Source organism: Brassica oleracea, chromosome C3 (genome assembly GCF_000695525.1).
Source record: "Brassica oleracea var. oleracea cultivar TO1000 chromosome C3, BOL, whole genome shotgun sequence".
NCBI classification, from domain to species: Eukaryota; Viridiplantae; Streptophyta; class Magnoliopsida; order Brassicales; family Brassicaceae; genus Brassica; species Brassica oleracea.
In genome coordinates, this window is record NC_027750.1 from 19,708,659 (window position 1) to 19,722,904 (window position 14,246).

The window sequence follows — 14,246 nt, forward strand, 5'->3', positions numbered from 1 at the left end:
TCTAGGGTTACCCGAAAGCCTTGGGGGATCTAAAGTCCAAGTGTTCGAATTTGTTCAAGAACATTTGAATAATAGGGTAAATGGATGGACTTTAAGATATTTTACTAAAGGTGGGAAAGAGGTGATTATTAAGTCGGTGGTTACGGCTCTGCCAAATCATGTCATGTCTGTTTATCGTTTACCAAAAGCTACAGTTAAAAAATTAATGAGTGCAGTAGCTCAATTCTAGTGGAGTCCAGGAAGGAGCACAAAAGGCATGCATTGGAAATCATGGGATAAGTTATGCCTCCCTAAAGACAATGGTGGATTAGGTTTTAAGGATCTTATGGATTTTAACACGGCGATGCTTGGAAAACAACTGTGGAGGCTGCTTGGGAAACCAAACACTCTTTTCTCTAGAGTCTTTAAAGGACGGTGCTATAGGAATGCTTCACCCCTTGAACCGATCCGATCTTACTCCCCGTCCCCAGCCCTAATTAAAAGGGTGGGAACAGGTTCATCTATTTCAGTATGGAATGATCTTTGGATCCCAGCTACTCGCCCGAGACCAGCAAACAAAAATCTTCACAACAGTTACCCGGATCTCACAGTGGATTCCCTCATTAATTTGGAATCCCAAACTTGGAATCTTGAGGCAATCAGGGCTTTGGTGGATCATCATGATGCACAAATTATTGAAAGTATTCCATTAAGTAGACATCAGATGGATGATAGGAATGGATGACATTTCACTAATAATGGGAAATATTCGGTCAAATCAGGGTATCAGGTGGAACGAGTCTATCCTGATAAGGAAAAACCACCAGATTTTTATGGACCCACAGTGGATCCGTTAAAAGCTTTATGCTGGGAAGTGCGGTGCCCGCCGAAGTTAAAGCACTTTTTATGGCAACTCGTTTCAGGTTGTATAGCGGTATTGAAGAATCTGCGTGGGAGAGGAATACAAGGGGATATTTGTTGCGCTCGATGCGGAGACCCGGAGGAATCAATTAATCATGTGTTTTTTGAATGTCCTCCAGCACGTCAGGTGTGGGCACTATCTAAAATACCATCGAATCCAAAAAATTTCCCTACTTGTTCCTTTTTTGGTAACATGGATCATCTCTTTTGGCGAGTTACTCCACAGATGGATAATCACCAATTTGCATGGATATTATGGTATATATGGAAAGGTCGGAACAATAAAGTGTTTAGTAATCTGGATATTGATCCAAGGGAAACACTTAGATTAGCGGAACTGGAATCGACACTTTGGGATGAAGCACAGGTTATCACTGATCAAAGAAGGGAGACGCAAGTACAGACCCGACCTACATTAGAAACTACAGGACGATGGTGTTTTATAGATGGTTCGTGGAAAGAAAATGAACTATTTCGGGACAAGGATGGTATACTACCTTACCAGGTTTTGATGGTTTATTAGGAGCAAGGAATGTAAGGGCATGTCTATCACCTCTTCACTCGGAGGTGGAGGCGTTGATTTGGGCAATGGAATGTATGAAGAATTTAAGACAGTTTCAGGTTACGTTTGCAACGGACTGTTCTCAATTGGTGAAGATGGTTTCGGAACCAGAAGAATTGCTAGCATTTGAAACTTACCTGGAAGACATCAAGCTTTTACGAAGAAGCTTCCTCAACTCAGACATCATCCATGTTCCCCGAACGGAGAACCAAAGAGCGGATAGCTTGGCACGTAGTGCTAGGAAACAACCGTCTTTCGTCGTTCATATGGATGCGGAGTTGCCGATTTGGTTTACAGAGTCAATATGAGTCTGTGAATATCTCGCTGTCAAAAAATAATAATAATAATAAAGAAAAATTATATATTTTATCTCTTCCTCACAAATGCTTTCAACAAAAATGTAATGTTTCTCATTCTTAAACTCTTCAACCTCTCTCTAATTTTTTTGAACTTACAAACACCAAATTTTATATTAATTTATCATTTTTATCTCATGTCTTTCTCACCGATTTATTTTGTTTTGTAGATTTTTCATTACATGGTTCTCATCTTCCACTCCTTTAAAGGTAGATCTATATAAAAAAAATTTCATTTGGTAACCTTTTGTTGTTTAAAGCTCTTACCTTTCGAAAACTATTTTTGTTGTTTTAAGCACTTACCTTATTTTCGAAGCTTTTCAATTTTTCGAAGCCACTGAATGCTTTTGGTTATGCATGTTTTTCAGATCTGAGACAAATTTGGAAATTTTCCTGGGAAGTTTTCTCAGAAGTCTTTCTAACATTTAATGCACTCACACAGATAAAGACAAACAAAACACTTAAGCAACTTAAAATTGAAACATCGTAAGTGCTAATTGGTGAAATGAAGCCACGGGAATCAGAGGAGACACTCGGTGAACTGCTACCGAACATGCTGCGGTAATAAAGGCATGAAGAGCAGCAAGAAACTTGGCTACAAAGGTGATCATACACCATTTTGATGAGCCTTGAAATTGTGAAGAAATCCTCAGCCACAAAGGGTTGTGGAGTTGCAAGAACATTATAAGCAGCAGAAGAGAGCACACTGGCAACAATTCTCTAGGCAAGTGCTATCCATTGGAATGTGATTAGCAACTATGTACTGATACCATTCAAACAAAATCAATGATGTTATTTGCTGTACTTTTATTCTGAAATGGCAAGGAGAACATTATCAGCAGCAGCATAAGGCATATACTTGGATGTTTCCTTCAATAATCAAGAACCAACAATCTATAGCAAGCTAAAGGCATCATACTAAACCATATGTCCAAGCACTACAAAATATTATCCACTCTACCATTTCCATCGCTATTCTCTACCCTTCAACATGATCATAAGGAACCTCATCAACTAAACGATCCCAATTCGTATACTAACACCAATAAAATCAACCAAATCGACCTAAGGTACCCGAATCTTATCGGAAAGGTAAGAAGGATCCGGAAATTCAGAATCGCTATCGCTGATACACCACGAATCACCACCACCACCACCGCTTCCACCACCTCCCGTTTCGAGAAAATCCGTAACCATAAGGCCTAGGTCATGTTCACCGTCGAGGCTAGAATCTCTCCCTCATTCTTCCCACCACTCCTCTGCCGGAACAACCCTCAAGTCCATCCCCATCGTAACCTAAAGCAAATCAAGGCCATACATAGAAGATGAAAGATCATACTCAAAGGAGATTGTCACAAGATTTGCTTCCACCATGACAGATCCCAAATCCGGCGGATCTGGTGGTTCGGGAGGGTCTGGAGACATCAACCCAAGAGCAATACCATGTGCAACTGAGGGATTCTTCAAACTTAGGTGAACGCCATGGTTGAGCTGAGTTATCTGAGTCGTCGGTGCAGAGGAAGAAAGCAGGAATGACACCATCGGGATTTGCTGAAGACGCGTCATCGGCGGGAGCTGAAGGGAGGATTCACCGGAGCTGAGAGATAAGAGGAGAGAGAACAATGTTCAGGAGGAAGGAGCAGCAACGTCGCCGATTGAACACCGGAGGGATGCGCTCATTTTTGAGATGTGCAGCTACCTATATATATGACTCGTTCAATCGCCTCTTGAATACGGCGACGGCGAGGTTTGATGAAGATGGCACCGAAGCTTGACGAAGAAGACGACAACGAGATTTTAAGATTGGGAAAATCAGAGATAGATTAAAAAGGTTAGTTTAGTCATTTGGCCATTAATGATTTAGGTATTTATGAAAATGTCTATAGATTGATGGCAAAGTTAAATTATGGTATCAAATAAAGTGTAAAAGTAAAATTTCCCCTATACAAAACATAAAATTAAAATTAAAATTTTAAAAAATAATTAAAACAAAAAATATATCCGATCTAGTGTAAACGTTTAAATTAAAATAACAATGAGCGCACGTGCACCCATACTCTTCCGCCTGACTTTGCCCCTGACAAGAACCAAACATAATTAATCGTTTCTTTTGATTAGATGAGAACTCTGAAGATGATCCTTAATATTTAGATTAGTGTTCCACATAAGTGAACGACGATGCTTAGGAGGCAATCTCAGATTCAAGTAGCTAATAGTCTATAATAATATTTAAAGAGGAAGAAAACAACTACATACTTGGCAGACAAGTTTGCCACTTCAGCAAACATCCAAAGTGGGAAAGCATCTTAAATTTTTTTAATAGATAATTAAGAATGTAAAAACAATTTTAAAACATTCGTTTAAGTTTATAAACTGTAAACAATTAAACCCGAAATTTTAAATATAAACAATTGGTCAGTTCCCAACTGTCAAAACGATGTAAAACAAAAATTCGTTATTTGGAAATGATAAATAAACATCACATATTCGACCAAAAAAAAACATCACAATATGTCTATCGTCAAACTAAAACATCGTATTATTATTGACATTTTTTGGGTCAGCGTCATGCATAGTTTTTTTTTTTTTTCCATGGATCGTGTTATTAAATCTTCTAGACAGATAATTCTAAACAATGAAAACTACCAAAACAAATATAGAAAAAAGATACACCAGTAGAGATTCAAAGTAAACTAACACAAATCTATCTTGTATGTGGAAGACCAAAGATTTTTCATATAAAAGCTTCGTACTTGTTTTTGGAATAGTAGAATCAGGGACGGACCCACGTGGACTAGGGAAGTGGCAGCTGCCACCACCAAAAAAAAATTATTAAGAGTTCTTTTATTAAAAAAAGTTTGCCACCATTAAAAAATTTTTTTTTTGCACCCACAGCCCACTCAATTATATTGCCCAAAGCCCATTTCAGAAATAATTTATTTATTTTAGAAAATTGACATAATTATAAAGTTATTTAACTAATATACAAATTAAAAAAAAAAACCCTAATCAAAAATTTCCTTCTCATCTGTGCTCTTCGTCGTCTTCTAGAAAGAGGTAACTTTTTGCCTTATAGTTTCATAGTTATAGTTTATTTTAATTGTATAAGTTTAAAACTAAAGTAACCTATTATAGTTTACAGAAACTAAACTCTTCTAGTGATGCGATGATGATAAAGTATTATAAAGTTTTGGTCATGTCGTCTTTTTAATTGTCAAAGTGTAGTTTTAAAATTCATACCGTACGACTAAATTGTTTAACAAATTTTTTTTTGTTTTCCAGAAAAATTTAATGGAAAAATATTTCAAAAATACCTCCTGTACCTGAGGCCAATATCAACGATTTGCCATCTAAATCTGGTGAAAGGAAAGACAAAAGAAAATCTCCTCCAGTACATGATAGCAATATCGATGATTTACCATCTGACCCCGGTGAAAAGAAAGACATAATGAATTATCCAGCAAAATGACGAGACGAGGTTAGACGTAGATATCTACCTAAAGGTCCATGCCAACCTTATGGTCATAAATTTAAACAAATATTGATATCTGGTTCGACAAGGCGATTCAATCCAGCCTGGTTTGATCAATATGGTAGTTGGCTCGAGTATAGCATATCAAAAGAAAGTGTATTTTGTTTATATTGCTACTTATTTAAAGATGAGGTACGAAAACAAGGTGGTAGTGATGCATTTGTGAAAGAAGGGTTTAGTAGTTGGAATAAGCCAGATAGATTGCTTACTCATATGGGTAAACCACCCAACAGTACTCATATTATTGCTGCTCAGATGTGTGAGGATTTGATGAATCAAAACCAATCTATAGTACATGCTCTGTTTAAGCAAGATGATAAGGTGAAAAGTGAGTATCGTATTCGCTTAAATGCTTCGATTAATGCTTCCAGATTCTTGTTACGACAAGGATTACCTTTTCGTGGCCATACTGAGAAAGAAGAGGCTGTGAATAAAGAAAATTTCTTGGAACTTGTGAAATACACAGGAGAACAAAATGATGCTATACGTAAGGTTATTTTGAATAATGCTCCAGGAAATAACCAGATGATTTCTCCAGTGATTCAAAAAGATATTGTCCATTCCTTTGCAGAAGAAATACGACAAGCTATTTTAGAAGAAATTGTCCATGGTGTGTTTGGTTTGCTGGTTGATGAGTCTGCTGATGTTTCTCATAAAGAGCAGATGGGTGTTGCTTTTGGTTTGTTGATAAAGGGGGAGCAATCAAAGAACGGTTTATTGGAGTTGTTCATGTAAAAGAAACATCTTCACTAGCTCTAAAGTCTGCTATAGATGATTTGTTTGCTAGATATGGGATGAGCATTAAAAATGTGAGAGGGCAAGGTTATGATGGAGCTAGTAATATGAGTAGTGAGTTCAATGGATTGAGATCATTGGTTGCTAGAGAAACTAGTTCAGCATATTATGTTCATTGTTTTGCTTATCAGCTTCAGCTAGTTCTGGTGGCAGTTGCAAAAAAACACTTTGATATTGCTGATTTTTTTAATAAGATTTCTACATTGTTGAATGCTGTTGGGGCTTCTTGTAGACAGGATATGTTTCGAGAAATTCAACGTGAAGATTTAGAAAAAAGATTCAGCAGCGGTGATGTTAAGACTGGGACAGGACAAAATCAGGAACGTTCTTTATCAAGATCTGCAACTACTCGTTGGTGTTCTCATCACAAAACATTGTTGAGGCTGGAAGAATTGTTTTTACTATCATTAAAGTTCTCGAGTATATCCAGGATGAAGGCATAGAAGACGTAAAGAAACATCAAGCATATGGTCTTCTCAGATATTTTCACACATTTGATTGTGTGATCTATTTGCATCTAATGTTGTTAATTTTGGGGTTCACTGCAAATTTGTCATTGGATTTGCAACAGAAAGATCAAGATATTTTGAATGCTATGTCACTGGTAGAATCCACTAAGCGAGAACTGCAGAAGCTTAGAGATGATGGTTGGGAATTGCTTATGGCTAAGGTTGCTTCTTTTTGTAAGAAACACGATGCTGAAATTCTTATCATGGAAGAAGATTTTATTGATCCTAGGAGGCCAAGAAAGAGAACCAGCATAACCAATATGGATCATTATAAGGTCAACTGCTTTTGCACAGTTCTGGATTTGCAAATTCCGATTGATTCATTCCATGGGTTTGACAAGGAAAAGTTGGTGAGATTAGCTAAGTTCTATCCAGATGATTTTAGCTATGGTGAGCTTTTATCTTTAGAGCAGCGACTTGAAATCTACATCGATAATATACGCAGAGATGAGAGGTTTAAGAATGTGAAGAATCTTGGAGATCTTTCATGTTTGATGGTGAAAACTCAGAAACATATTGCACATCCTTTGGTTTACAGACTTCTAAAGTTAGTTTTAACTTTACCGGTTACCACCGCAAGTGTCGAAAGATGTTTTTCAGCAATGAAACTAATGAAGACAGCTGCACGTAATCGAATTGGAGATCAATTTCTAAGTGATTGTATGGTTTGCTTTATTGAAAAAGAGTTGTTTGACTCAGTTTCAAATGAGAGAGTGATAGAAAGATTTCAAAAGATGAATGAGCGTAGAGTTGTTTTGTAAAAGTTGTTTTCTTTATCATATTAGCTGGATTTTTTACTGCAAATTTAATAAAATACTAGATTCTGACCCGCCCTTAAAAAGGGCGGGTATATTTTTTGTTTTACATCTTTTTAGGTCTTTTCAATTGGTAATTTAAATATAGGTCTAATGGCATAAAGCATAATAAATAATATTCTAAATAATGATAAAGATAAAAGAAATAATAGTTGGACCATACTTTTATCAATGGGTCACACTGCTATTTTAATAGAATAGATTAATTTTTGTTTAAATTAATTATATGTTAAATTTTGCACCCACTGTATCTATTTTCTAGATCCGCCACTGAGTTGAATCTCAAAGGAGATAATCTTTATATTAATCCAAAATTACCACGTTTCAAACTGAACTGGGAACAATTGCCACTCTCTTTTTAATACTCCAGCAAGAGTTACCGCAGCTCTTTATATTGCTCTATTGAAAATATAATCTATTAAAACAAGAGTACATTTCGACCCTGAGTTTTAATTCTACGCAATGACAATTTAGTGTGCTTGACAATTTCTAATTCTAAGCAATGACAATTTAGTGTGCTTGAATATCATAACTAAATATTCCTTTTATAAAAATCAAAACAACATTACGATTTCATTTCCTAATAATACGAAGTCTCCTTTTAAAAAATATCAGAACAACATTATGATTTTTTTTTTGCTAATTTTATGCAGTCCCACAAATCAATGAATAATATCCGACTTGTAAAACACGTTTTCCTTATTTAATAAGGTATATTTTGTTTTAAATAAGGTAAAATATAAAAGAAATATATATTACAAATTTTAAAAACTTTGGTTAGATTTTGCAAGTATATCACAACTAACCAAATCATTTCGTGGTTTTTCTAATTTAACCTAATTTTTCAATCGACAGTATATATATCTCTTCTATTTTCGTCAAACACATATAAAAAAATGAGATCCTAACAATGTCTATGGTCACGGCTTTTACTCCTCTCACAAAACTTCATCCTTTCAAGAACAATTGGAGAGTTCAAGCGAAATGTTTACATTCATGGAAGCATGCCAATGAATGATATCCAACTTGCAAAACACATTTTCCTTATTTAATAAGGTATATTCTGTTTTAAATAAGATAAAATATAAAAAGGAATATATATTAAAAATTTAAAAAACTTTGGTTAGATTGTGCGAGTTTATCAAAACTAACCAAATCATTTCTTAGTTTTTCTAATTTAGCCTAATTTTCCAATCGGCAGTATATACAGTATAACCTCTTTAAATTAATACTCTATAAAGTAATATACGCTAAAAATCTCTATAAAATAATATAATTTTATAGTCTCAAATTGAGTTTTTGGTTCAATTAGTATATCGATAAATTAATATATCTATAAATTAATAAAAAAATTATAGTTTTGGTATAGTCCCAATATTATTAATTTATAGAGGTTTCACTGTATATCTCTTCTATTTTCGTCAAACACATATAAAAAAATTGAGATCCTAACAATGTCTATGGTCATGGCTCTTACTCACAAAACTTAGTCCTTTCAAGAACAATTGGAGAGTTCAAGCGAAATGTTTACATTCATGGAAGCATGCTTTCACCACAAACACCAAGAAATAAAAGAAGATGTGTCATTGGTAAGTGTATCATGTAAAAAGATCGATCGACTTAGCAAATAGTTGAGTGAATGAAGTGGATAAACATAAAATTGTAGATTTCAGTGGATTTGACTCTTCATCCCTTTTCTACAGATGAACATCAAAGCAGAGATAAGAGAGAGGTAAGCCGACCGCCCGAAATTTTTTTGAAAAATGAAAAAAGTGGTTACGTTTTTGGATACACGTATTTGTTTCTTTTCCCGGAATAAACAGTTATAAAATAGACTTCATTTACAACTTTTTTATTTGCGCCATAATGTTAATGTAGTTATTGGATAATGCATGATAAAATCAAGTGATATACCCCAATGTTAATAAATATAAAATTAATAGATAAGATGTAGATTTAGGTGGGTGTATATTTTTATCAAATTAAATTCAGATAAAAAATTTATGTATACTTTACTTTCTGTAAAATTTATATTTGATTTTTCAATTTATGTGGTATAAAAAATAAATGCATATATATATATATATATATATATATAATATGAAATACATATATTCAATTTTATATTAATACAGCCTTTTTAAAAAAAAATTATTTTCACACTGTATATTAATACATGGTTAGATGTTTTTTAAAAATATTACTATCTAACTAATGCAACAAACGTCAAATAAGAAAAATATATAGCACAATACAACAAAAAAATCTGAATAATAAACTAATGTATCACAAATGAAACCATTTAATTGTTGTGTTTTGAAATATATATGTAATTATCCAGAAAATAAAATATCTAAAACCAAAAAAAATGTGCACGGACATGTGATATAAAACAAATATGTAATATGAAAAATTTATTTTATATCTATACTATTTAGTATCTATAAACTATAAATTGTATGAAAAATATACATCCCGCGCCCGTGTTAAAAGAGATTACACCAGCGTCATGCATAATTATCCAGCGGAAAGCGACGCAGATATTTAATTTATTTTTTGAATGAAAACGCTTTAAAGAGAAAGAAATTAAAATATCCATTTACTCATCGATCATATCCTCACAAACATGTCGGGAACTTCCCTTTACAGCCACGTGGCAGTCCCTTATCCAATAGCGCTCCCAACGAATCGTCGAGTCTCCGGTTTTACCGCCTCAGCCGGTTGTTTCTCCCAAATCTTCAGGCTCTCTCACTTTTCCTTCTATATAAAGCGATAATCTCTCAATCGAAAAGAGAACTCCTCTCTTCAGAATTTGAAAAGTCAAAGTGTATCTGCTGCAGATGAACAGATTCATTAGTCAGTTTTCCTGTGAGTTGATGAACGACAAGTGTACTAGCGGCGGCGATACGACGACTCTCCGATCGGCCGTCAAAGGATCGACCTCAGTTAGTTCTGCTTCGCCGCTTAGTTCCGTCGCATCACCGTCGTCGTCTTCTGTGCGGAGACTCAGAGGCGATCTAGAATCGAGCAGATTTGGTGCGGCGGCGAGCGAGAAGCTGAGGCAGGCGGAGGAATCTTTAAGGACGGTTATGTTTCTGAGCTGTTGGGGATCTTGTTAGATCCGGTGGAGATGATAATATATAAATCATAACATATCCATATGTGAATATTTTTGATCTTTGTAGTTTTTTTTTAATTTCAGTAAATCAGTGTACAAAACGAAAAGTTGTGATGAACAGTTTTTCACAAAATTTCATGAAAGTACGGTATGTGGATAGGTTATGATATATATATATATATATATATATATATATATATATATATATTAATTTTATTCCATAATCTCAGAAATGGGGATAAGCAACAAACTTTGCAACAAGTGAAATTGAAGAAAAGACGGTACAACCATAGACCTAGCAAACTAGACTCCGTAAGACGACACAGCCAAGCTGCCGGATAACAGCTCCGGATCAGATTTCATCACTGTTATGATAAATATTTTTGTTTTTTGTTTTTAACATTGAATACTTCAACATAAGAGGACCCATAAAAGGATCGAGAGTTAGGGAGAACCCCTGAGTGATACAAACGACATATGAATTTTGATCCATTTGAGCTATACAAATTTTAAGGATTTCGATAAAAATTTAGATGCCGTTCGTGTGTAATAACTTTGAATTTTTTTAAGATGGTAGGCTAAGGTTTTACTTATTTATGCTTAGAATTGGTTTTTATATTTGAGATATGTTCAGAGGAACCATTTTTTCATACCCATTTTGGGTCAAAAAGAGTGTTGCTCTTGTTCAAAAAAAAAAGAGTGTTGCTCTTCCTTTTTTTTTATCCATAAGTACGAGATGTAGTTAAGACGATTTTGGACCGAAGATAACCCCATTGGTTGAGGTTGGCTCCACTAACTAATAACTTGCTTCAATTGTTTAGGACTGCCAGAAATTGAATATTCTCGTCTTTGTTCAGAGGCACTGACATTTTATCTGGATCGGAAAACTTGAATCGATCAAAAATATGAATTAAAATCGAACAAAAATATAAAAATATCTTAAGAGATATTCAAATAAGATAGATTGGAATATTGGATATCCGAACCAGATTGGATATCCAAACCCAAACAGTAATATCCAAATTTTAATGAAAATCCAACAACCGAATATATATACAACTCTATATTTTTAATGTATTTTTTTCATTTTGTTCAAAATGTTTTATATCGATGATGCCTACAGCTTAAGATCAGATAATATATGTATAATTATGGACAAAGTGATTTGCTACTCACTTAAAATGTATGTGAACTTTCTTTGTTTCATGCTTTAACATAAGCTACATTCAAATTCTCGGAACAATAAATGCTATATTTTCAAATTTTTATCTCATAACTTATTAATTGTCCAACCTATTATATTCTAGAAAATAAAGTTAAGTTAATAGTAAATTTTGAAATACAAAAATTTTGAGTAATAACGAACTTGAATATTTTCCAAAGTTAAATATCTGAATCTGATCAGATATATAAGAATACCCAGACGAGTTTAAAATTCCGGATTTCTGTTCACTGCCCACCTTATATGAGGTTTGATACCACCCTTTATAAGGGCATCTCCAACTCAACTTCAAATCTTCAAATTTTGAGGTTTTTATCATTCCAACTCAACCTTAAATCCTCAAAACTATCTTTTATTTTCTTTTTGGTCCTTATAATTATTTCTTTTAACAAATATATATATATATATGAAACTTAATTTAGAGTAACTTAAGTACCAAAATAAAATAAAATATGATAAATATTACATAACATCAAAATAAAGTTCACACAATAGAAAAATACATTAAATAAAGTTCACAATAGAAAAATACATTAAATAAAGTTCACACAAAATAAAAATACACTAAACAAAATTAGCACAAATTAAAGAAAATTGCATAAACACTTAAATATTACATATCTTACCAGTGTATCAAAATACCAGAATTCATCGGTTAACCGGACCCTGAGCCTCCAAAATAATCGAAATATGGCTGATATTATTTGGAATGCTTTGATTGAGCACATATGAGAGCATTACGGAAATAATGCTTAATTGGTATTTTATATGTAATTTTCTAAAATTTGTGTGTATGAGTGTTGTTTTATTATATATGTAATTTATGTCATCTTTTATTATATAATATTGTTAAATTGTGTGTTGTATAATATATTAAATGTATCTTTTATATGTATTTGTAAAGTTTTATCATTATTAGTAACTTTTGCTAATGTCAAGAACTGTAATGCAATGAATAAACTTTTAAAGATTTTTTTGAGGATCTATGGTTGGAATAATTAACTCTTAAATTTTCATTTTGAAGTTTTGTTTTTTTTTTTTTTTTAATAAGGTCTTGAGTTGCTGCAGATGCCCAGATGTCCTGACATTGTTGTTTTAGTTAAATGTTACTTGATATGAGCCCCAAAATTCCGGCCCACTAGAAATCTAAACAAATGCTTGCCGGTTCGCATATTTATCAAGCTCTCTCCTGCACGGCGTTCAACAAAGGGGATACTGAGACGGCACGCGGTTCATGTTGCAGAAATAAGAACAGCGGAAAGTATTAGATTTTATAAACGTCCCACATCGTATACGTGTAAAGGCTTTTGGAAACTCAATACAAAAAACACACTCGCGGCTTCTTGCAAATCACTTACCTGGACAGGGTGTACTCGGGATCAAGAAGATGAGTGGCCTAGGCTAGCGACTTCCATTGCACATAAAGGAAGGGTGCTTAGGCCTAAGGTCTTCCCAAGTGGAAGAGCCTATGTCATAATTTGTGGCAGAGGGAGTTTGCGTTCGCGCAGCCCCTACCATCATTTCATCCTAAATATTCTCCCTTAAACAAATTTGCATATAGCCAAGAAAAGATATTGGCAACCCTTATAATCTATAGCTTGCCATATCTCTCCATTGATTTGGTATATCATAGCTTCGAGTTCCGATTCAAAAGGGCCTTGTTATTCACTAAACTATGTATTTGCACACTGTAAATACAGCTAATCACATCAATGACGATATGAACACATGCAGGATTTAACATCTTTTTTTTTTGGTAATCAGGATTCAACATCTTGATATCCTAAGTTAATATATGATATTATGCGTATACGCACACCAATTAACCTAATGTGCACACTACCACAATCGAATGGTACGTCGATGTAGCACTTTAGGATCGAATCCACAGAGACCAACGGTTACACTTTATCTTTATGGGATCAATATTAAGCTAAAACAATATAGGGTTTAAAGATTAAGCACTACAAGAAAACACATGCTTAACGAGGAAATTTAACGAGGAAAAACAATCCTCGTAAATTTACGTCGATTTTACGAGGAATTTACGTGGAAAACTAAAGTCATCGTTATTTCCTCGTAACGTAACGACAAAAGTGTTTCGTCGTAAAGTGGATGTAATTTGACGAGTATTTTACGAGGAAAAACTATTTCCTTGTAAATACGACGTAAACTTTGCGTGTTATTTACGAGGAAATAGTTTACGTGTATTTAGCGAGGAAATTTTGAATCCACCAACTTTGTAGGTGTTACACGTTTTTTTTTTGCCACCTAATTAATTTTCGTCGTAAATTCATAGGAAAATTACAACTACCAGATTCGAAATTTCCTATAAATATGGATGTTTGAACATCATTTTAAACACACCAACAACAAAAAACGTGAAAGAAAAAAAAATGGCTGGCTCCGGGACTATTTACGAGTTGCGGAAGTGGAT

The 14,246-nt window shown here is 34.0% G+C and overlaps 1 protein-coding gene and 1 pseudogene across 1 annotated transcript; both read left to right on the top strand.

Moving 5' to 3' along the window:
* Positions 1–3,440: 3,440 nt before the first annotated feature.
* Positions 3,441–7,415, top strand: LOC106330058 (annotated as a pseudogene).
* Positions 7,416–10,149: 2,734 nt separating this feature from the next.
* On the top strand, positions 10,150–11,261 carry LOC106332144. Its single transcript, XM_013770612.1, has one exon. The coding sequence runs from the start codon at positions 10,310–10,312 to the stop codon at positions 10,586–10,588; it is 279 nt and encodes a 92-aa protein (XP_013626066.1). The 5' UTR covers positions 10,150–10,309; the 3' UTR covers positions 10,589–11,261.
* Positions 11,262–14,246: the final 2,985 nt, after the last annotated feature.

Bases quoted from the DNA above. Each gene is read 5' to 3' on its own strand.
- LOC106332144 (XM_013770612.1), top strand. From the start codon at position 10,310: ATGAACAGATTCATTAGTCAGTTTTCCTGTGAGTTGATGAACGACAAG.